General features: G+C 44.6%; 1 protein-coding gene and 1 pseudogene across 7 annotated transcripts in view; both read left to right on the top strand.

Annotated features, from left to right (window-relative positions):
• Positions 1 to 21,835, top strand: part of NRF1 (nuclear respiratory factor 1) — a 135,937-nt gene extending 114,102 nt beyond the window's left edge. For 6 of the 7 annotated variants that reach the window (XM_038556538.1, XM_038556541.1, XM_038556539.1 and 3 more), the window contains one exon: positions 19,802 to 21,835. In XM_038556538.1, the coding sequence (XP_038412466.1) occupies positions 19,802 to 19,965 (164 nt within the window). In that variant the 3' untranslated portion in view covers positions 19,966 to 21,835. Of the gene's footprint in view, positions 1 to 4,113; positions 4,202 to 19,801 lie in introns of all 7 variants that reach the window. The other variant, XM_038556542.1, reaches the window with a different exon arrangement.
• Positions 11,411 to 11,505, top strand: LOC119867656 (annotated as a pseudogene).
• Positions 21,836 to 24,973: the final 3,138 nt, after the last annotated feature.

Raw genomic sequence — 24,973 nt, 5'->3', positions numbered from 1 at the left:
TTTTTAAGATTTTATTTATTTATTCATGAGAGACAGAGACAGAGGCAGAGACACAGGAAGAGGGAGAAGCAGGCTCCATGCAGGGGGCCCAATATGGGACTCGATCCTGGGACTCCAGGATCACGCCCTGGGCCGAAGGCAGACACTCAACCACTGAGCCACCCAGGCATCCCAAAATATTTTATTTTTAAGCAATCTCTACACCCAACATGGGGCTTGAACTCACAACCCCAAGATCAAGAGTAGCATGCTCTATTGACTGAGCCAGCTGGGTGCCCCTGGTATTATAGGTCTTTTTTAAATGGAGGGGATGGTAGAGCATATTCACAAACCTGGAAAGATTTACTTCTTAGAAGGAATCAGATGAGGATGGCTCAGAAAAAAGAGGGCTGAGTACAGGAGGGCCTGTAGCTGGGGAACTGCAGCAGCCCTGCGGCCAGCACCCAGGGCACAGATGCTTCATGTGGACAATCTGTGGACAGATGTGGACAACACACTTTCTTTGCAAACAGCATTTCCCTATTTAAGTCAGGTAACTCTTTTCTTAAAGTGCATAGTTTTCATTCTGGAAAACATGTTGATAGATGTCTTACCAGGAAAATAACTCATTATTGCTCTATTTTTGCTTTTTGATTATGAGCATTGACCATCATTATTTAGGACCTTCATCATTTTCTTTTCTTTCTCCTTTTTTTCCTTTTCTGTTTTAACTGCTATGGCCACCACCATCACCATAACCCCCCTTGCCAGTGACTAAGCAAGAACTCTCTGCATTATTCTACTTCACCCAGTAAAGCGGGTAGAACAGAGCTTATAAGGCGCTATTTTGCAGGGGCAGCTAAAGCTGGGACTTGCCTACTCAGCAACTAAATGGTGAAACTGGAAACCAAACCCAGTTCTCCAGTACTCGCTACTGCCCGATGTGGTTCCCTTCCTTCCTCTTCAGTCCTTCTTGCCAACCAAGGAGGTCAAGGAGATATAAAACAAGTGAAAACCATTGTCTTTATTATTCATCTGATTCAACTGTTCTTTGTGTGGGTCACTGTTCTGCAGAATTGTTTTAAGGAGTGATTATAGCCATATTTTACTCACTTTAGAAGCCAGTGTCATGGGCAGCCTAGGTGACCTAGTGGTTTAGCGCCGCCTTCAACCCAGGGCCTGATCCTGGAGACCCAGGATCAAGTCCCACATTGGGCTCCCTGCACGGAGCCTGCTTCTCCCTCTGCCTGTGTCTCTGCCTCTCTCTCTCTCTCTCTCTCTCTCTGTCTCATGAATGAATAAATAAAATCTTAAAAAAAAAAAAGAAGAAGCCAGTGTCATGATAACTCTTAGCAGAGACAAATAAATAAATGGCATCAAAACCTAAGATCTACAGGTATACTGTCTAATACAGTAGCTACAATTGTGGCTGTTTGAATTTAAGTGTAAGTTCATTAAAATTAAGTTAAATAAAAAATGTAGTTCTTCAGTCACAGCTACATTTCAAGTACTCAAAAGCCATGTGTGGCCTGAGATACCGAATTTTTTATTCTAATTTATTCACATTTAAATGCAAATAGGCATGGGGCTCCTGGGTGGCTCAGTCTGTTAAGTCTCTGCCTTTGACTCAGGTCATGATCCTGAGGTCCTGGTAGTACCACATTGGGCTCCCTGCTCAGCAGGAAGTCTGATTCTCCCTCTCCCTCTGTCTCTCCCCCCACTCCTGTGAGCTCATCTGCATGCACCACTCACTCTCTCTCTCAAATAAACAAACAAACAAATAAATAAATAAATAAATAAATAAATAAATAAATAAATAAAATCTTTAAAAAATTTTAATGTAAATAGCCACTTGTAGCTAGTAGCTACAATAACAAACTGCACAGAAAACAACATTTTAATCATTGCAGGAAGTTGTATTGGTTAGCACTAATCCAAAGGCTATAGCAGAAATACTATTCTCTTCTGGCAAGTTGTATCCCTTCTGCACAGGGAAGGACAACACCAATACTTCATGATCCTTGCCTCCCAGTGACCTCACCTCATAGACAGCATGGCTTTGCTTAAAAAACAAAACACTACCATGTGACTGCAGTAATCCGCAACCAGTAAACAGCTGGGCAGGAGGGTTGCAAGAAGAACTGGCCTATTTTTGTGCACCGCAGAGTCCTGAGCAGGAAAACCTGAGACAAGAGGCAATGGAGGGGTGCCTGGGTGGCTCAGTTAGTTAAGCATCTGCCTTCAGTTCAGGTCATGATCTCAGGGCCCTGGGATAGAGCCCCAAGTCAGTTCCCTGCTCAATGGGGAGTCTGTTTCTCCCTCTAGCTCTGCCCCTCCTCTTGTTCATCCTCTTTCTCTTTCTCTCTCTCAAATAAATAAAATCTTTAAAAAAGAAGGGGAGGGAACACCTGAGTGGCCCATTGGTTGAGCATCTGCCTTCAGCTCAGGGCATGATCTTGAAGTCCTGGGATCAAGTCCTGCATCGGGCTCTCCCTGGGGAGCCTGCTTCTCCCTCTGCCTATGTCTCTGCCTCTCTCTGTGTGTCTCTCATGAATAAATAAAATCTAAAAAAAAAAAAAAAAGGCAATGAAGACACCTAGACCCACCTCCTAGTCTCTTTATGCACGACCTAGGCCCCTTACACATTTCCACCCAGATGCCTTACAAGTGCAGATTTCTCTTCTTGACTGCAGGCATCTTGAGGCTAGGTGCTTTAATGATTTATAATGACCCCCAAAAGGATAAAATATCCAGAGCCCAGTGGGTCACAAGGCTGAAAGAATTCATTACTATTGGATAAACTCCAGACTTTACAATGAAAACATGACTGCTTCTGAGATAAGAACATAGAGGTGTATACTGGGGCTCTCAATTCTAGAATACTCAGATTCACAGTTTTCTGCCCCATGTGTGTTACTTCCTAGCCCTTTTATAGCACTGAAGCTTGTCCTCCTTCCCAACTCCCTTCATAGTTACCTCCTAAAATCCAAAATGCCTTCCCGAATAGCTGCCAGAGGGAAATGGCAGTTTTTCTGGCTCCCCGCTTTTGCCCATCCAGGGAGATATGTCGATCACACTAATTTTAGGGGCCAGCAGATAGCACAGAATATTTAGTTCCACTCTCTTTAGTGCCTGGAGCATTGTAAGTATGCCATAACTGTTAACTACTATTACTACTACTACTGTTGTTGTTATTAAACACACTGAACGGGAAGGAAATTAATCTGCAGAGGGTTCGATCTTATCTCCTCTGGGACACATTCTTAGGATCTGGTCCAGTAAGCCTTCATTTGGAGGGAGCAGGGAATGGATGTCATGCTGAGAATCCCTGCTTTAGAAAGCCTCTGTTACTGATAAAACATATTGTGTCCCTCAGGCATGCTAGAGAAACAAAAGTAAGATTCAGTAATCCAGAATGACCAAGTCTTTCCTGTCACTCATCAGACATAGCCCCCACAGCTGGAGGGGTTTCTAATTATCAGGGTTCTCTGGTGCCATTGTCTCCCGTAAAAATACTGACCTGTGGATACCTCCAGAAGGACCAGGCTGTGTCTTGAAAGAGTGTGATGTTTAGATTCGTCTTTCTCCTTGCAGAGTTGGTTAGTCCAGAGAGGGGTGTATTTTCTCCCCTATACCATTATAAATGAGGGTGGCTTCAGGCATTCATCATTTATACACCAGAAATTGCTTAAGTATTACTCTGCTACTTGAAAACTTAAAGACTGCAGAAAGGGAGAGCCTTTACAATGAAATGACAGACCACTACACACTGGTCTCTATTCTTAGTGTTCATCTGAGCGATGGCCATGTCCTTCTGAGGTAGCTTTTAGGTACTTTCCATATTAAAAGCTGAATGCCTCCAGAGTTGGCCCCTCAGGTCCCCAGAGGGAATTAGCAATCCAGGTCAGCATGCCTTCACTACTCCTCCATCTGATGGTGTCAGGTATTCTCAGCTTGGGGAACTTGGTGAGCCAGGGACATTCTGGGCAAAGGACTCAGGCCAGAGCTTCAGAGCAGAGATTCCCAAGAAGCAGTGCCTGCCACTTGGTAGATGGACTGACCAGTCTCCTCTCAATCCCCAATGTCATGAGGGCCAAGTTACATGTTTCCTTATCTCATTCTCCTTCCCTTTAGGTCCCCACATCTTTCTGAGTCTTTGTATTCGAAAGACAGATTCTGGTCTTAGATGATTCCAGCAGAATCTTGGTGCCTGTCATTGCAGGTAATATTCTGTAAAGGGAATTTTTTTTTTTTTTTGGCATACCAAATCCGGAGCCATAATTGGACAACTTTAATTGGAGTCATTTCTATTTAATACATAGATGAAAAAGTAGGTTTTAATTGAGCATGTAAAAAGTGGATTAATCACTGTTCACACAAGAGCGAGACTATCATTGACAGGAAAAACTCCAACAGAATGAAGTCTTTAAGGTCCATGTGGAAAGTAGACTTTCCTTTTTTTATTTATGCTTCTTCCATTAGGATTTTGAAGGAATGTCAGCACACTGTTATTAACTCTGATAGCTTGTACATCGCAGCCAGTATGGTTTAGGGCCCTCTGGCTCTCAGATTACCTGTGTAAATACAGGGATTCACTTCCCAGCTCTACCATTTGCTTAATAAAGAGCGAATATGCAGAACCCAGCAGCAGCAGCAGCCTGGCAGAGCCGTAATCTGAACAGGATAAACACGCTTCCTTTTTGTATGATGCTTTCTCCCCATCCTCCTGCCAAGAGCAGGATATCAAATGAAGGGGAGGTTGTGGTTGGAGTCAGTAAAGTGAATGTCTAAGTGGCACCTGCTCCATTCAACAGATCTGCTTTCCCGGGGCCTCCCACTGCACATCTGCTCCTGACAAAGCCTCTTTTCTCCTCCTGTTGGTCAGACTGAGCAGAGACCCAGCAAGGAGACATATTGGTTTTGCTTTGTCAGCACAAATGCCTGTGACATTATAATTACACCAAATCTTCATTATTAGAAAGGCCCCAATTTAGAGATTTTCAGAGGCTAAATGGGGTTTTCGAAGTGAAATTGATAAACACATCTTTTCCGTTGTAAAGCTAGCAATTGGATCTGAAAATCACTGAAGGGGTCTAAATCTGGAAACTGAGACACTGTTCTAAGTGAGACAAACCCTGCTATCAGATCGGCTCACGGAGCCGGCGTCCAGCAGTTCTTCAGCTTTTGTCCTGCCCAGCCTTTCTGTACTGCTCGTAGTCCTATACTGTAGAGCTATACTATATTGTTCTCAAATGTTGAAGTTTCTCACCTGGGGACTCTGCAGGGGGCCGGGAGGGAGGTATTAAAATAAGTTGATGGGGTAGAGCAGCAAAAGGGGGAAAAAAAAAACAATGACATAAATAAGGGAAATGTGAGGAAAACATATTTTAGGTGAATGCAGAGCATCCAGTTTCAGATTGAGTTTCTAGGTAACAAAGGCAACTCTTATCATGTTCTACAGTGTGTGTACAATTGAAGCATGTTTATGATGTGGAGTTGGCTCACTGGAAACTCTGGGAAGGTTTTAGAGCTGCACTGACTATTTAAACTTTAAATAAAGTCAAAGATTGAGTTCCTCAGTCCTATTGGCCACATTTCACGTGCTCTATAGCCACCATATTGGCCAGTGCACAAATAGAACGTGGCCATCCTTACAGTGAGTTCTGGTGGACAGCACTGTTAGAGATTAGTCTGAACCTTTTGAAATGTCTTGACCACTTTAGCCAGCCTTGGAGTTTCTGTTTCAGCTTTGTGGGAAGTGAAAAAGGGAATTTGCTTGGATGTTTTTGGAACAACTCCTTCCAGCTGTATTATTTAGAATGTGATCTTTATCTTCCCACCTTAAACAATTGTTTTCCTCCAAGAATCTCAAGTCCTTTCCCCATCCCTCACACACACTCAAAATAATAGTAATGAGTTATAACCATGAGAAAGGGCTTTAATCTTAGGAAGGTCCATTTTCAGCTGGCCTACTCCCTGGTCTATCCTTCCTTAAGCTTTCAAGGCCCTGCTGTTTGACTAACAAGAGTGCCAAGAATATGTATATGAATTCTTCATTTTGTGCACCATGTGGAGTAGGGTAGACCACTGAACTGGTGGTGCCTTCCATTTTTAGCAACTCTGGAGACCAAGGGCCAGATCTTGAATCTTGCTTCCTCTCTGTACCTGCCTCTGGTAGCCACTGCATGGTCGCTTTGACTCCTATGAGGAAACCTATATGAAATAACAAAACGAACTCAAATTTAGATCTTGTCCTTTTTTTCTCCAGAACTTAAATCATGTAAATATAACATTCCTCACAGCAGCCCTTTGAGACAGAGTAGTTGTCCATTTTATAAATGTAAAATATAGTCCACTCTCAGGAGCCACATACAGATTATCTGTCATGCAGATTAGTCATGACACATTTTAAATCCTTGGACAGTTTCTTTCAACAAGCTAGCATAAGCCCAGACCATCTCCTCCACCCCTCACCCAGCTGCTGGGTACTTAGGGAATACAAATTAGTTTTCATATTAGCTTAAAGGAGACATTATTAGGAAGTAAGTCTGCTATAAGAAAAGCACATCATAAATTCCAGTTTAGAAGGGGAGGTATCCGAGAAGTGGCCCACCTTCCCTTCAACACAACTAAGAGCTGACTGTAAGATCTGCTTTTACCAATATGCACACCTTTAGCACTCAGTGTGCTGGCATGTTGACCGAAGGGTTTATAAAACCCTCCATGGGAGATTGTCAAGAGATGGTTTTTGCACTCCGGACACCAGGACATACAGGGGAGGCAGTTTCCTGTGGCTGTTCCTCTGTAGCACATTCTCGTGGCTCATCTTGCTCAGTGCTTTTTGAAAGTTTTGTGTTGTTAGGGGTGCCTGGGTGGCTCAGTCAGTTGAGCATCTGCCTTCGGTTCAGGTCCTGATCCCAGGGCCCTGGGATCCAGCCCCTCATCTGGCTTGCTGATCAGTGGGGAATCTGCTTCTCCTTCTCCCTCTGCCTGCTGCTCCCCCTGCTTGTGCGTGCTCGCTCGCTCTCTCTCCCCTGTATTAAATAAATAAAATCTTAATAATAACAGTGCTCATTATATCACATGTGCTCCTTAATGCCTCTCATCCAGTTACCCTACCCCCCCTTCTTTTATTTAAAAATATTTAAATAAATAAATAAATAAATAAATAAATAAATAAATAAATAAATAAATATTAATGCTTTAGGGACACCTGGCTGGCTCAGTCGGTAGAGCATGTGACTCTTGATCTCGGGGTTAGAAGTTCGAGCCCCATGTTGGGTATAGAGATTACTTAAAAATAAAATATTAAAAAAAAAAAATCAATCCTTTACATATTGCTCATACCCTGTCTACTGGTGCATAGACTTTAGGGACCTTGAGTGTCTTCCTTCTTCCCAGTGATTTCTTCTGAATTTTCCTAGGTATCTCCTGCCCTTCTCTGTACAGTCAAATCACATGTCCTCCTGAGCATACACATGTCCCACAAACTTTAGCTGAACACTTTTCTCTCCTGCCATTTTCAGTTTAAAGCCCTATTGGGTAGATCAGCAGGCCTTGGAGTTAGCTTGTTCAACCCCACATTGGGAGCTCGGCCTGTGGGGTAATATACCACAGTGGTTCGTTTTGAAGCACAAAACCCTGACTTCATTGATGTTCCTGGACACTCCCAATAATTTCAAAAGCAAACTGTGAAATTGTATCTCCAAAATATGTTTTGAAATACACTTACTAATAAAGGAAAAATGGATTCATTTTTAACATTTGGCTTGTGGGATGTGGGCAAGAGAAATTGCCTGGTGGTCTGAAAAATCAGGCAAAGGACAGAATTTCTGCTATGATAGTTATCACGGGAAGTGGTTTCTCCAAAACAGGGTTGACATCGTCTAGCAAGGGGGTAGAAAATCTTGTATGCCAAGAAGTGCCTGTTACACCAAGGCACCTAGGAGGCTGCTATCGGCTTCATGAGAATACTCAGTACGCCAGGTATAATACATATTTTAATCCATAAATCCCACAAATTCACCCAAAAGCCAGGGACTTAGAAAACACGGAAAAGAAAGATTAAATGTCCCAGAAGCAGCTAATATAACAGAATGACTGGGAGAGAAATACTTTTCTCTGTTTCCTCCTTGTCTTAGCATCAGGAGGGTTCCCTGGATCTCCTTGTCATTTGATATTGACATTCTTTTCATGACCTTCCCCTTCTTGCCCTGTAATTGTCTTCTTTCCATCTGGTCCTTGTTTGTTATTCTCAGCCTCTATCTGCCACCCGCCTACTGGACTAGCTTCTTTCCCTGAGTTCCTTTCATGTTCTCCCATCTCTACACCAGTACATACCATACCTAGTTTTCTTCCTTTAATAGTGGCTTGCCTTAGACATCAGTCCCTGGTGCAAATTCTTTTTCAAGTCTGCAAATAAGACTTTAAAGTACTTCCCTCCTGCCTGTCACCTCTTGACACACCTGAAGATAATGCTTGGTGGCTCTTCAAAAACTTCAGAACTGGCAGCCGCAGACTTTCTGCCCATGGGCCCTGTCCCTGTGCTTTAATAAAACCACCTAAAAATAAAACAAAATAAAACACAAAAACTGCAGAACTTACTTAGGTAATATAATTCATGGCTTTATTTCTTACTTATTTATTCCAGTCCTTTCCAATTGAAGTCTTCTGGTTCCCCATTTCAGCCAGCATTTTCCTGATACCTGTAGTCAGCTTTCACATCCGTAAACTACAGAAGGCATTATATTGTAATTTTTTCCTTTGGGTTTTAAGACTTCTTTCTCTTCGAGTGCCTGGGTGGCACAGTTGGTTGGGCAACCTACTCCTGATTTCAGCTTGGGTTGTGGTCTCAGGGTCATGGTATCAAGCCCCATGTCGGGTTCCACACTGAGTGTGGAGTCTGCTTAGGACTCTCTCCCTCTGCCCTTCCCCCTGCCTATGCTCTCTCCCTCCTCCCTCCCTCTCTCTCCCTCTAAAATAAATAAATCAGTCTTTAAAAATGTTTTATTATCTTCCAGAAAATGTTGTGTTTATTTGATAAATTTCTTTGTGTAGCTCTTTTTCTCTCACAACCATCAATATTTTTCTCCCAACTAAAGATATTTCCATGACCAACTTGGAAGGCCTTTGGGCTGAAAGATTCAGTTACAGCAAACAACAATTCCCAGAGGTTTCCCAGATTGTGAGGGCAAATGAAAGGCCCATTCTTCCTGAGGCTGTCTGTCCTGCTCTGTCTCGTCGCAGGGTGGAGTAGGGGGAGGGCAGTCTGGTTCTGGGTGACAGTGGCCAGGCCTGTAACTCTGTGCTCTGCTACACTTGAGCCTATGTCGTTATTATCTGGAGGGGCTTAGAAATTTATCAGAGTGATGATATCATATCCTACTGCCCCTGACCATATATTTAACATTCTCACTATTGACTAGCGGTTTCACCTGGATTATCTATTTACCAGTGCAGAGTCGGCAGTGATTCCATATATGTCACAGTGTAGATCCAGTGCCAGTTCTGACCGTCCATCTGCATCTCAGAAAGGAAGCTGCACGCCAGTCCATCTGCCCTGATTTCATGGCTTTTATCTCTAATCTTTACATCTTTGGAGGCCTTTGGCGAATGATGTGCTTCCTGGCAGGAACAAATCACTGCTGAAAGGAGATCTGTGCCGTCTCTGCTTTCATTTCTGTTTCCTGAGAGCTTTAGTCTAACGTCTGTGGCCCCACCAGACTTCATTCAACCTCTTGTTCAAAGTCATCTTTGAAAAGTAGCTGACATTTATAGTATACCTACTATGTGCCAGGAACTATGCCAGACCTTGCCTAAGTCAGTACATCTAGTCCTCGACAGCCCTGTGAGATTAGTGACTGCTATTTTACAGTTGAGGAAAGTGAGGTTCATAAGCCATTCAATGGCAGAGCCAGGAGTCACATGTAGTCTTTCTGACCAGCAAGCCTTTCATGGAAATAAAACAGCCTATTTTGGTATTAGCCAAACAGTATTTGGCTACCGTACCTTGAGTCTTGTTGTGAAAATCCTGCTACACTCAGGAGCAGAGTGAAAGGTTCCAAGGCCTTCTTCAGTCTATGGAAGCCAAAGCTGATAGGAATGTAACCAAGTTTCTAAAAAGCATGAAGAACACTATTCTATAGTCATATTTCATTATTAAGCATCTACTATGTTCAAGCTGCTCAGTATTTAAAGACATAGTCCTGCCAATGGTCTAAGCAAGCAGATTATAGAGAGAACAATAACTACTTGGAAACAGGTTAGCACAGAGCTGGTGCCAAATGATGGAGGGAGTAAAATCACAGAAAGGAAACCTGTGTGGGCTGTGCTATCTGGATGGACTCTGGGAAAGGTATGGAGACTGTTGGAAGAACAGGACTTGCATCAGCAGGGGATAGTGCTAAGCAGAGGGATCTGTCTGAGCAGACATATGTGGTGGCCAGGGTACAGTAAGGAGACAGGTACGGTTGTAATGAAGAGAGAATGTAGAGTATTTGTGGGAAAGGCTGATGTAATCCTTCAAACCAGCTGTTTGAACTTTATTTTTCCCATAGTAAACAGCCACCAAAAGTGAGGGTTTGTTTTGTTTTGTTTTGTTTTGTTTTGTTTTTTTTGGTGGGACAGGATAGCCATTGCTAAATGTTACTTCAGGAAGATTTAGCTAACTGTGATATGTAGATGTATTCATCAAATCACAGAACACTTAAGGAGTTAGCCTGAAGGAAAGTAAATTAATTCCTCTAGGTAAATAAATTGCAAATATACATACACACGTACACATGTCTGTGTATTCCATTATACAGTAGGTAAGTGATGAAACTCATTACCTCAGGAGAGGTCAGGAATAGAGTAGATCCGCTCATGAATGATAAATTCAGAGTGTGCAAGGCTGTGACCCTAACCTTTAAAGTTACTCTTATTGGCGCCCATGGTCTACCACAAAGCCTCCCCTGGTGCCACCATCAGAGACAGACCACTATAAACTCATGGCCTCCTGTTTTGCAGAAAACAAGGCCAAGCCCTGTAACATGAGCAAATGGTCACTTATATTAGAAGACAAGACCAGGCTTATGAGTAGATGGCATTATCTGCCACCCATATAATAACGATTTGAGAGGCTCAAAGACAAATGTCTGTCCAAAAGTATATTCCCCTGTCACTTATCATGCCTTAATCTTAAATCCCACTACTAGCAATAGATTAGGAATTTGAATCTTGAAAGGAATTGGGCTGAGCAAAACAGTTAGGAGTCCCCTCATTACTGCACCTATGAAATTTTAAAGTATAAATATCCTCTTAAGAAGTCATATTCTTTGGTAAATCCTTGCATTTGTGAGAAATTACAGTACATTTGGCATAATACCAAAAGATTGGGAAGCCAAGGTGTGAGTCATCAGAGCACTAGTTAGTCAAAACCAAGCACCTCCAAATCCTTTTGTAGTTCATAAGCATGATGATTGGGTGTTCCTGTGGTTGTACCTCCCTCAGACCTTGTTACAATATTGCCACCTTACCCATCTGACATGAAAAAAAAAATTAAGCACCTTCATACAAATGAAATACTCTGCAGCCACTCTTTTCATACTTGTAAGTAAAGATCCCCCAAAAAGCAAGGTGCAGAAGACTATGAATGGTATGCATTGTTCAAATGGGGAAAAGACACACATTACCAAATGCACAGTCTCAGTGAGACTACAGGCCAGCCACAAAACTGGCCATAGTAGTTAGCCTCTGGGAGGGAGACTGACTTTTTTCAACGCTATACCCTTTTTTGTACCTTTTTTTCCTATGCCCTCTGTGGGTTAGCTATTTTTTTAAGTAAGTCTCTGTTAAAATAAGGATTCTTCTGAAGCGGCGGGGAGCTTAAACAGCAGATGATCTACCTTGTGTGAAATGACGTCCCTGGTGAGATGAGCAGTCCCCTTTAAGAATGGATCCTGTGCAGGGGTCTCCTTGGAGAACTCTGAGTAGAAGCCTGGCCACACTGGGGGTCAGTGTCCCTGTGTGTCCTACCTGAAAAGGTCATGTGACTTGAAGGGAGGCCTTTGAAGGATGCTGGGTGAGAAGCACGTGAGCTGTATCAGAGCCAGCCTAGCCCAGACATCTGAATTTTCAGTGGCTGTCCTGATAACACATCATGTCATATGGAAGTTTTAGAAAATCCCTCTGGCTACAGTGGAGCAAGGGCTGAAGCAGGATGATTATGGAGGAAGATAAAATGTACTCATGGTGGGGCACCTGAGTGGATGTTAGTTGAATGTCCCCCTCTTGATATCAGCTCACCTCATGGTCTCAGGGTCGTGCTGGGCAGGGAGGCTGCTTAAGCTTCTCTCTCTCCCTCTGCTCCTCCCCACCACATGTGTTTGCTCTATTTCCCCCTTTATATATATAAAGAAAAAATACATGTTTTAAAAATGTAGTCCTAGCAAGAGAGGGTACGATTCTGTCCAGGGAGGCAGCAAAGAGAAGTGGCTGAATTCCAGGTTTATATTTGAAGGACGAGTTGACAGGATTTGCTGCTGTATCATATGTAAAGTCAAAGATGACTGCAAAGTTTGGGCCTGAGCACCTGGAGGGATATAATTGCCACTCATTGCACTGGGGAAAGACTGGGAGGAGTGTGTTTGATCATGTGGGCTCCAGTATGTGATTCCCAAGTGGGAGAGAAGCAGGGGCAGGTCTCATTATCTTTTACAGGGAAATGTGGTCCTGGAGCCAGCAGTCCCTCCTGAGATTTTAGTCTGACTGCTATTGGACAAGGAAATTCTGGTGCTGAGACCTGAGGCAGCTTTGGCCTCTTCCCAGTTTGGCCAACTTTGTAAAACTTACCTGGAAGCCTGAGGGGAGAGGTAGCAATGAGCACGAAGAGGGTAGTGCTCCACCTTCTAGGTCCCTGCCAGCATGTTGTTCAATGTTAAGAGCAGTTGGGTGCATGGCAAGACTCCCATGGGGGTCAGGAGCCTGGACACCTGACTTTTTTTTTTGCCACTGAGAGGGATTTATTCTTCCATGAAATAAAACGATAGCACTCTGTATTGAGAGCTGCAGTTCCATTCAAGATTTATGTCAAAATCTTTCTCTTCACTCAAAAACAAGACTCCAAGAAAAAAAAAATCGCTCAGGGAAAAAAATGGAAAGCCCTCCAAAATAATTTTGTTTACATTTGGAAATAAAGGCAGATGTTACCACTTTACACTGACAGGTGCCACACCATGGGCTCATCCACACAGGCTCCTCCTTACACAACACGTACCGCGCTATAGTGATTTGGCACCCAGAGCTCTCCCTTGAAGGCACAGAAAGGCGCTCAGGATTTCCTCTGCTGAAGAGACTCAAAGGCTTTAATTTCAAGAAGCCTATGTTAACGACAAGTGCACTCAGTCATCTTGGGGTGAAAACCACTCTGTCTTGTTCTGTGTTTACTTTTTTTAATAAACTTTTTACTTTTGAGTTTAAAGCAAAAGGGATTTACTAAACTGAGTGAATGCTAAGGTTTCTTATGGCTTTGAAATATTGGGGTTCTGGAGACTGGGGTACTAAATCTTCAGGACTTTATAAGTATGTGCCTTTAGGATAAGTCCCTGGTTCTCCCAAAGGAACTTGCCTATCATTTGTGAAAGGGAGGAACACCTGCCCAGCCTGCTTCTCTAGGGTCTTAGCAAAAATCAGATGATACACAGTGGATGTAAGAGGGCTTTGAGGGCAGCCCCGGTGGCTCAGCGGTTTAGCGCCGCCTTCAGCCCAGGGCCTGATCCTGGAGACCCAGGATTGAGTCCCACATCAGGCTCCCTGCATGGAGCCTGCTTCTTCCTCTCTGCCTGTGTCTCTGCCTCTCTCTCTCTCACTATGTCTCTCATGCATAAATAAAAGTCTTTAAAAAAAAAAAAGAGGGCTTTGAAAAGTGCTATACAAATGCCAAGAGACTTACTGCTAGGATTGAACAGGATCTCTCAGAAAAATAAAAGAGAACTTCCAACCTTTAAAGTAGAATGTGAAGGGCTTCCTGTTGCTTAATCGAAATGACCCAGAATACAAACTGAGATTAACATACACCTTCTAGATTAGGGCTAATCAGGGCTGGCTGAGCAGATGCAGGGACAATCCCAGCCTGATTACTGTACCTCAGCGTTTAATCATCTCTCTTCCAAGGGCAGCTACAGACTTAGTGCGCTGGTTTGCAGGCCTCTGGGCCCTCCTCCGCCCCTCCATGGACAGGAGGGCTGCTGGGTCAGAGCTGCTGAGACGATTTAATCTAATCCCGTGCCGAAATGGCTGTGTGTATGTGAGAGAGAGAGAGAGAGAGAGATTCTGAAATTCTCAAATCCCCACGGTAGGATGGTAATGTGGTGATTTAAGGTGGAGGTAGATTGAAACCACATGCAGAAAATAACGGCATTGGGATTTTGAGGCATTTGGAGTTATGAAATGGCTGTGTATGTGGAATTTTGCCCTCCGAAAAGCATTTCAGAGATGCAGTTGCTGTCACCATTCACTCTTGAGACAGCTTTGTGTCGGAGTCACTTCATCACCCAGTTGTGGAGGCCAAATTTATTCGTTCCCTGATCGTGAGGTGAAATAAGATGAAATCTTTAAAAGTGGTTTTCTTTGGATGAGTCCTGAACAGAGTAGTTTTTATGTGAGTATTGTCTGGATGGGGAGCTTCCACTCTAAAATGCCTCATCACCCTAAGACTGTGCCATTTCAGTCACCCTGTCTCCGGGAGGGGCACCTGTGCAACCTCAGAAGGCAGGTTTCATCCGTGAGTGCAGAAATCTTTTTGAGTCCCCACTGATTGCTGAGGACTCAAAGATGGACACTCTGTCCCTCCCTGGAGGAATTGATAGTCCTCCCAAAGACATGCAAACAGTGATGGTGGACATAACCACTGCCTCCATGGAGGCCAGTGCAAAGTGCTTGTGACCTCCAGAGAAGAGGAGCTAGGGCCAGGGAGGAGAGACTGCAGCTGACTGTGGAAGGAAGAATAGGAGCCCATTCAAGGCACAAGTCCAGGCCCATCATTGCAGGCAGAAGTCATAGTTGAATGCAGGTCATGGAGACTCAGTCAAGTTCACCAGATCAGAGTGTAAAACAGGTGGGGGTTCGTGGTCACTAGGCTAAACTGAACAACGTGGGATGAAATGAAGGGTTTAAATCCTGCAAGGTTTGGACCTAATATCCCTGGGTCACTGAAGAATTGTAAAAGGCAACAAGATCAGTTTGCATTCAGAGGATTGTTCTGGTTATAGCAGTGGCAGCCAATATATATTTCTGCAATTTGCCCCTTCCTCCATTTTACCCTGGAGCAAATCTCCCACAATACTAAAACTTTTAACAACAGTGTTGGTGTGGATCCACATAATAGGGAAATGAAAACATACCATAAACCAGAGATGTAACTATGACAATTCCTTCAGTCTCCACCCACACCCATCCCCTGCCCCCTGTCTCAGGGTGGTTGTTCACAGTGAGGAAGTTTCTCTGCTCACAGTGGTCCCTGTTTTTATAAAGTATGCAACTTATTCCCTTAAGTTTGGAGCTTTGGGAACTGAATCAAGCTCAGAAGCAAAAGTAAAGAAGTGAGACTGATCTTTGCTTCTAGTTTTAGTTGCTCTGTGCCAGCACGTGGCTTCTTTGCAGGATGACATATGTGCCCTACTTTTGCCAGTGGGCAAAACAAAAAACACAAAAAAGTGTATTACTTTGTTAATTTTACCTCGTCCCTTGTGACCAGTAGAGAGGATGAAAGTGATGATGATCATGAATACACTGGGGTGATGGAAGCAGTCGTATGGTCTTCATATATACTCGGGAGTCTAGAGGCCAGGGAGTAGGGGCCCAGCTGCACATTGCCAAGGCCAGTAATAGACTCCTGTGGCCTCTTGCTCTTCTGGCACATCTTGTACCTCACACTGTGGGAAACAGAACATGAACTAGAGCCAAGCCTGGCCTTGAAGTAACCCTCTGTCAGACAGGAAGGCCTATCCACACGCATTTTTACCGGCCATGCCAGTGCTGAGAATCTAGCAGAGGCAACTCTCAGCATTGATGGGGGTTGGAATATGGCCAGCTTCCAAGAGGACGTCCAACTGAACCCAGTTTTTTTTTTTAATTTCATGTCCATTATATTTGTTTTTGAATTTCATTTTTGTTTTATTTATTTGCCAGTTTTTAGAGGGGAAGGAGTGGGGAGTATGGAACTTCCCAGTAGTGAACAGTGTGAGCAAAGGCCCAGAGGAAGGCATGTGACCACTGTGTTGGGAGATGAGAGGAGCCAGGGTGGTGTCCTGAGCACAGAATACCTGTGGTGAGGGAGGGAGGTGAGACTACAGAGCTAGACCAGAGAAGAGCATAAGATGTCTTGAATACAACATCAAACAGGAACTTTATATATATATATATAGGTTTTGAGAACTTCTTTAACGTGGAATTTGAAAAGCTTGAGATGGAGGATTTGATGTGGTATAGAAAGATCTCTCAGGTGACAGGGAGGAATGAGCTGAAAGAGGCTTGGTTAGAGACATTTAAGAGCTATATGCAAAGTCTAGATGAGGGAAATGGAACCCAGGTGCCCAAAACACCTTTTTTTTTTTTTTTTTTTTTTTAATTATTTTAGGTGCCTGGCTGGCTCAGTTGGTTAAATGTCTGCCTTCGGCTCAGGTCATGATCCCAGTATCCTGGGATCAAGCCCCACATTGGGCTCCCTGCTTGATGGGAAGCCTGCTTCTCTCTCTCCCTCTGCTTGTGCTGTCAAATGAATAAATAAAATCATTTTTAAAAAAAATAAATAAAATTTTTATTTTCAACAAAATGATATATGGCTTTAAATGTCAAAAAGGACTAAAAGGACTTTTTTTTTAAAAAAAGACTATACCCTAGAGGCAGCACTTCATGCTCTTTCTGGTGTATATCTTTACTGCTCTAAAAGTCTTAAGTCATTATTTCTTGAGCTGAAGCAGTTTTGCAATTTCTTCATAACCCACAATGTATGTTTATATTATTATAACTACATTAAAACTGTTCATTCCAGGGGCACCTGGGTGGCTCAGTGGGTTAAGCATCTGTTTTCAGCTCAGGTCATGATGCTGAGGCCCTGGGATCATGCTCTTTGTCGAGCTCCCTGCGCAGCAAGAAGTCTGCTTCTCTCTCCCTCTCCCTGTGTACTCTCTCTCTCTCAAATAAATAAAATCTTTAAAAAAAAACCTGTCCACTCCTAAGGTAAGTATATTACTATGGTTACTACTTGCTTTTTCCCTTCTATTTTTTGGTAGTAATGACCAGTTCTGCCCATTTCTGGAAAACCCCTCAGAAACCATGCCCATGTTGTCCTGCCAGTCTTTCCTCTCTGTGCTCTCAGACCTGCTGCCCAGCTCTGGCTCAGGGCCCCTCAGCCTGCCCCAGAGCTCTTCATAATGTGTTCTCTGTCCCCTTGATCCCATGGGCACTTTTTAGTTTTCTCTCTCATTGCTGTGGAGCACATCCTTCAGAACTTCGTGAGAAAGCATGCATGGGTAGCCAACTTTTCGACCCCTTACAGTTCTGAAGATGCCTTTCTTCTGCCTTCACACTCAGTTGATAGGGGTATCATTTAATGGGCTAGAAACAGTTCTAGCCGGAAAGCACTTTCTCTCAGACACATGAAGGCATTTGCTCCTTCATCTCCTAGCTTCCAGGCTTGCTTTTGGGAAGTCCCACAATATTCTGATTCCCAGTTCTTTGTATATGACTTTTCTTTTTTTTTTTTTTTTTTTAATTTTTATTTATTTATGATAGTCACAGAGAGAGAGAGAGAGAGGCAGAGACACAGGCAGAGGGAGAAGCAGGCTCCATGCACTGGGAGCCCGACGTGGGATTCGATCCCGGGTCTCCAGGACCGCGCCCTGGGCCAAAGGCAGGCGCTAAACCGCTGCGCCACCCAGGGATCCCTGTATATGACTTTTCTTTCTTTCTGGAAGCTTTCAGGATCATTGCTTTATCTCCGGTGTTCTAAAATGTTGCAAAGATGTGCATTAGTACCTCAATCTTTTGTTATCTTGTCTGCTGGGCATCTAATCGGCCTTTTCAATGTGAAACTCGTATTTTTCAGTTCTAGAAATTTATTTACAATGTGTCTGATAATTTCCTACCTTCTGTTTTTTTGTTTTTTGTTTTTTTTTTTTAACTGTCTCTGGAATTCCATCTTATCAGAGGCTGGACCCCTTCAGTTTCATATTTTCTCTCCTTTCCATCTTTTAATCTTTTCTACTCTCTGAGAAGTTTCCTTGACTTTATCTTCTGCTTTCTTTGGAAAATATTTCATCTCTTAGATTTTTTTTATTTTAAAACTTTTTCTCATATTTCTTTATAAGAAAAGCATCCGATTTTTATGATATAAATATCTTCTCTGAAAAAAAAAGAAAAATAAATAAAAATAAATAAATATCTTCTCTGAGAATATTTGAGTTCGGAGGCTTTGCTTTCTTCTCTCCCCCCATTGTCTTCAACCTTGTATTCCCGAAGAGTGAGAGCGAGTTGTCAGGGAGTGTGCAGGGCAGAGTAGATGGTCTGTAGGCCCCGGGGTAAGTGCCAGCACAGCAGGCCAGAGTTTTCAGTGTCTTCCCCCCACCTCCCCACTCAGCAGGTATCCCTGTGGTCATTCCCTGGCCTCTTCAGGTCACCTTCTCAATAGAGCTCAATGGAGTTCTTCAGTAGGACAACTTCAGATGTCCTGTCAGTAAAGGTCAGGGTGTCTGGGTGTTGGGATGGGTGAGAGCTGCTGGTCCAGGAAATTCCTTTTTACCAATTCCTGTTTTCTTTCATCTCTTTCTACAGTAGTGAGGCCTATATATCCTGTGCCCTCCGTGAACACAGGACTTGCTGCTTTTAGTTCTCTGATAAGTCAGAACCACTTTACATTTGCTTTTCATTTTCCATAGCAAATTGGCACCCCTCACTTATATCCTTCCCCTGCACCTCATTATAATTTTAGTTTCAAGAGGAAGAGGAGCTTCCTCTTATGCATTTCTTCTATCTCATTTAACTGGAAATCCTTTTTTTATTTTTTAACATGTCATATAAAGCTATCAACTTTTCTTTCTTAGGAAGGACTGCCCTTTTCTGAGATGATGTGCTTCCTCCTTTCTTTGTGCTAAACCACCCTTTCTACTCTGAAAGTGATATTAGGAGACAGTTGGGTCTTTTTAAGTTGACCCCAAAATATATTTTTAAATTTTACTGGTCTGTGGATCTAAAATCAAGAAAACAATACCCTAGCCTTTTTTTTTTTTTTTTTTTTTTTTTGAGAGTTGGGGGAGGAGAGGAAGAATCTTAAGCAGGCTCCATATGCGCCTGACCTGAGGCTCGATCTCAGAACTCTGAGATCATGACCTGAGCCAAATTCAAGAGTTAAATAATTGACCAGGCCACCCAGGAGCTGAGAGAAACTTGAGCATAGGCAGGCAGACAATTGAAGTCAGTAGCAGAACATCAAAGAAGATTAATGGCAGCCTTCCCCAGTGGGAGGAGGCAGTCAGAAGGGTTGAGCTGGGGAGGAGGGTTCACACCTGACCAGCCTTCCTTCCTAAAATTAGAGGTAGGCAGGCTCATCTGGCAAGTTGGGGAGGCCCTGCCCTGGGGCACGTTTCCATGGTTTCTTGAAAGTTTCTTTCCTGAAGGTCTGTTTTAAAGAATGAAACTAGGTGAGAAGAGGGATGTATTTGTGCCTGGACAGTCGGTGTGCGATTACACGAGGCTGACAGTGGCATCCTGAAGGGCTGGGGCTGGGCACCCTGTCCAGCTGGCATCTGGGAAGCTGAGTCCAATGGTGTCCCCTTTGTCTCTGCAGGACTGGTCCAGATCCCTGTGAGCATGTACCAGACTGTGGTGACCAGCCTCGCCCAGGGCAACGGGCCCGTGCAGGTGGCCATGGCTCCTGTGACCACCCGGATATCGGACAGCACAGTTACCATGGACGGCCAGGCTGTGGAGGTGGTGACGTTGGAACAGTGACATGCAGCCATACCACCGCATTGTTTTCTAGTCTACTTCAAAATTTTTTACACGTTTGCAGAGGTGCAATCAAATGGAATTAAGTCTCTCGACTTTGGAAGAAAAGTTTTGTTAACCTTTTTTTTAAAAAGGAAGAAAGGCAGTGGGTTTTGGAATTGCATTTTTTAAAGCACCACTCTTGATTTTCTGGGATTGGTGGAATAAGATACCATGTTGTCAATTTCACTGTCCCGAAAAAGCCAAATTATGGCAGGACTTCTTTCTGCAGAAACATGTGTGTATACTTACGTGTGTGTATGTGTGAGTGTGAATATATGTATATGTGTACATATGGATATACACATTTACATATATATAAAGTATATATATATGTATGTATGTATGTGTGTATATATATATATATATATATATATGAAACCCGCATGGAATTATCTGTATGAAATCAAGGTGAGCTGTGGAAAAAAATAATTCACCCAGTTTAGTGGGTGTAGGGTACGTGGCCAGACACAGTCACCCGGTTTTTGTTCATACCAGGGTCATGCGTTGAGCTACTGACAAACTCAGGCGGAGGTGACCATGCCCTTCACCAAAGCTGCCTCCCAGTGGCCACCCAGAGCTCTCCCTGCTGGACTCACCTGAGGAAGGAGGTTCCAGAATGGGGCAGGGTCCAGAAGTTGTGTTTGCAAGGTCCAAGGGCCTCGCGGTCTGGCAGCTGAGAGCTCCTCGGGCTGGCCCAGGTGCTGACCTTACCATAGGCAGGTGAATGTCCTTAAAGCCCCCGGCAGGAACAAGAGGGTTTTCCTCAGCCTCCCATCTCTTCCCCTTCCCAGGAAGCCTTCTTGATATCACGACTCTTAAGAGGTTGCTTTGGTTTTAAGGTCAGTCCTGAATTGGTCATGTATATGAACTGAAGGTAACAGAAGTATTAAGGGTTTGAGGAGCACGTGCGTGTTAAGTGTGCTTGTGGGCGTGTGCTTGGAGGGGAGAGAGTGGGAGGGGGAGGGGAGGGGCGGGAAGGGGAAAGGAAGGAGGGAGAGAAAGATCTTCAAAGACCAGGGCACACCAATGGGAGCAATTTTTTTCCTTTCCAGTAACTTTCTGTAGCTTCACAGAGGAGACTGGAACTGACAGGAGCGCCTGGCTTGAGGAAGGTTGCTCTTCATCCTGCGGGGGGCTTTGGAAGAGAAAGGGACCTGGGTGTTTCCGGCACCCCTGGAGCAGGCCCTGTTTCAGAAGGGACACGGCAGTCTTCCCAGGTTGCAGCCTGTGCGCCGGGCCCCACGGCTTCCTCCTCACGGGCGTTGACTGGTCTGGGTGTTCTCTGTGAAATCCTGTGATTTCTCAGCTGCAAGCCCTGAGTCTCCAGTGGCTAAATTCACCTGACTTCTCGACAGGCCAAATCTCTGCTCCTTGAGTACAGGGACAACTCTTCCTCCCTCCTCCCGGGCCCCCACGTGTGATAGTGTATTTAATGTGTTTTTTTTTTATGCGACATTAAAAGATCCTTCACGTCTTGCTCAGCCTTTGAGAAAAGTTTCAAATTCTTGTATTTGCTTGTTTTATATAAAACTATCTAATGTTCTTTGTATGTTTTTTTCTGTACGTAATAGGGGGAGGGAAGGGAAATTTACATATAAACAGTCCTAGTTCTACAACTTGTTATTTTTTTAATTATTATTTTTTATCGTCATTGTGAAGCTGTTCAGGGGCTTTAAAGTCCGTGTTCCTTTGTGGTGAAATAACCTCCTAATAGTTTGAGAAGTTGCCAAGAAGAAGAGAAGCAAAACCCAAGTAGCAGAGCATGGATTCTGTGTTGTTTTCCATTCTGTCTATTACTGCCTCATTCAATAAATAGTTTAAAATGTGGCAACAGGAAGTGGAACTGTTCATCTCTATAGGAGCACTTGGCCCCTTGGAACTCTTTTGGGGTGGCTTGTTCTGCTTTGTGAAAGGTGCTCGTCCTCAAGCTTGGTGGTCTTTGGCACTCCGTGATGCTCTGGAACCCAGTGAGGATAGTGAGCGGAAGGACTGGGTCAGGGCCTCCTGGCCAGCACCCGCCTCCAGAGCAGTTCCATTGAATTAGTTTTATAAACTGTCCTGGCAGTGCAGGGGCAGGTGAGGGGCTGGAATTTAATTTGAAAATTTCTAAAGATGGTTTGGAAACTCTACTCTGGAGTTCTTTCTTCAGGTGTTGCATTCCACATTAAAAATCAGGATGGGTGATGGTGCCTGCCCATCAGGGTTCCTTCCATGTGAATATTGTTCGATACTGCAGTGGATTATCCTTGACACAGAGGCCTCAAGCCAGTAACTGTTTCCTTAAGTCCTCGCTTCTTGGCTCATTGCTTTCATGTGGCAGCTGCCATCTTTCCAGCTGCACGCCCTGTCACACCACCGGCTGTGGGCCCTTCATAACGCCCCCCCATAACCTTGCACCTCCGTGTTTGTGCCCACTCTGTGCCTTGGCCTAGAATGATTCCCTCCACTACCTTCTTTGTTATTGGATGCTTCCTGGGTCAGTTTCCTGGTGATAATGGTTAAAATAGTGGAATAAAGAAGACCAGAGGGAGGGTGGCTCAGCGGTTTAGCACCTGCCTTTGGGCCAAGGCGCAATCCTGGAGACCTGGGATCGAGTCCCATGTCGGGCTCCCTGCTTGGAGCCTGCTTCTCCCTCTGCCTATGTCTCTGCCTCTGTGTCTATGATGAATAAATAAAATCTTTAAAAAAAAAAAAAAAGACCAGAGGGGTTTTCCTTGATGACTGACAGTGGCTCAATAAAGCTAGTGCCAGTTCTCCCCCTTCTTGAACAAATAGCATACTCTTGCCTATTTTCACTAGAGGGTGAATGGAAAAAGAGGACTGATTACAGCCATATCAACTGAACTTCACTGCCATTGGCCACCTAGGAGCATCTGGGTTATCTGGAGTACTTCCTTATGGGGCCAGCCTCTCTCTGGAGGTGACTTTCTATACAGTATATTCTCTTGGCCTGGCAAGCCCCAGGTGCTGCCTTTTGAGCAAGCATGTTGAAAACTTTCTTTGGTGGGGCTCATGGAGACTTGCTTCTGTTACTGCCCGAGTCAGCAGCAGCAGCTGCTGCAGGGACCAGGTAGGTAAAATCGCCAAGTGCAGTGGAAGTAGCTCGGGTGGGAGAAGAAGGGAAGCATAGGGGCAGGGTAGAGAGAATCTTCTAAAGGGAGCAGCCTCTCCTGAGTGTGCACAGATTACCAGCAAGTAGGAGGAATATGGGCCCTAGAGCCCCATCTCCGTAACTTTTCAGAGAAGATGGGGAGTTCAGATTTGTGAACATATCTCCTGATTTCAACAACAAATCAAAAATCCTAAAAAACAAAACAAAACAAAAAACAAAAAAACCCTTTACACACCCTGCAGGGGCTTTAAAAAAAAAAAACATCTGTATACCAGATCTGGCTCATGCGTCAGTTTTGATTAACTTGGTGTGATAGCCTGCCATGTGTCAGACACATACAGCCCGGCAGGTGCCCATGGGCAGCAAGATGAGACATTCGTATGAGCAGATCATTGCAGCCCAGGGTGATAAGGTGCCATCTGGATGGAGGGATGTAGCAGAACAAGTTCTGTTATCTCCTTTTATCTCCTTAAGGATCCTCTGCATTAAGTAGTTTATCATCCAGGCCGCAGACAAAGATCCGGTGCTCACAGAAACTGAGACTGGGCCAGGAATTCTTGGCTCTGAGTCCTACATTTGAGAAGTCACTGGCGATGCTGGTGACCGCTGGAGTTGTCTAAACTCAGATGAGTGAGCTGAGGAGAACCAGAAGGGCAGGGAAGAGAAGGGCTGCGCACCCTAAAAGCTCAGGCTGCCAGTGTGCCGTGGGCCTCATGCAGACCCAAGCCGGGCTCATCTGCAGCCACTTTGCACATGGGAAAGAGCCTACTCGCCTTCCTCCCTACCTGCAGCTCGTCCCCACTCCTCCACAATGCTCCGCAGCCTCAGCTTGGAGTGTGGCTAGGTTGTACCCAATGCTGTGGGTCCCTTTGGTGTCACCACACAACTGAAGCTTAATTAGTTGGAGCAGAGGCTACATGGGGTGAGGGAGAAGAGCCCGCATTTCCCCCTCCCACCGCCCCCCCAGTGGGCTCTGGGTCAGGTCCTCAGGCCAGCGCAGCCTGTGGCAGCAGCAGGGCGCATACTCAGATGCCAGAGCCAAGGACACCGTCCGTGCACTCCCACCTTAGCCTCTGCTCGTTGCTCCAGGTTGGCAGCTCTCAGAGAAGATCCACTCGGGGCCGTGGAGGCAGCACCGAGGGAGAGCTATGACTTACGGATTCTGGAATAGCAGGACAGGGTGGGTTTTCCCACTGCCATTCCAGTCCCCAACTCGCTCTGATTTTGAGGTTCTCTTTCCTGAAAACCACTAGGCGGTTAGCAAACATTAATTGACTGCTGGTGTCTTGGGAGTGTATTTCTACAAAGACTGAGGGCGGGAGGGGAAAAGAACAGGGATAATGCCCATGTGCAGAGGGGGAGCCAGGCTTAACCCAGGGCGACCTCGGGAGGCAAGGACAAGCCTGTGTCCCAAGCCCGTGTCTCCAGCCCCGTCCAGAGGCTTTCCTAGTTCCTGTTGAGAACTACGACTTGTCTACAATGAAGAGTATTTATATGGTATCAAAATAGTTCCAACCTATATAGCCCTTACAACGTGGCTTGTTTTGTTCTCGAGATTTACCTATAGATTATCTTAATCTTTACAAAGTACTGTTGTTATCCCCACTTCACAGATGAGCAAGCAGACACAAAGAGGTTAAAGTCGCTTATTTAATATTTGGGAGAAAAGTCTAGGAACTATCTCCCCAAATTTAATGCACTTGAAATTAAAATTGTTGGTGCAGGGCAGCCGGGTGGCTCAGCGGTTTAGCGTCGCCTTCGGCCCAGGGCATGAGCCTGGAGACCCAGGATCGAGTCCCATGTCGGGCTCCCTGCGTGGAGCCTGCTTCTCCCTCTGCCTGTGTCTCTGCCTCTCTC

The sequence above is a fragment of the Canis lupus genome, chromosome 14, assembly GCF_011100685.1.
Source record: "Canis lupus familiaris isolate Mischka breed German Shepherd chromosome 14, alternate assembly UU_Cfam_GSD_1.0, whole genome shotgun sequence".
In the NCBI taxonomy this organism is placed as follows: Eukaryota; Metazoa; Chordata; class Mammalia; order Carnivora; family Canidae; genus Canis; species Canis lupus.
The sequence above is the reverse complement of the archived record's forward strand: the minus strand, read 5'-3'. Positions and strand labels throughout refer to the sequence as shown.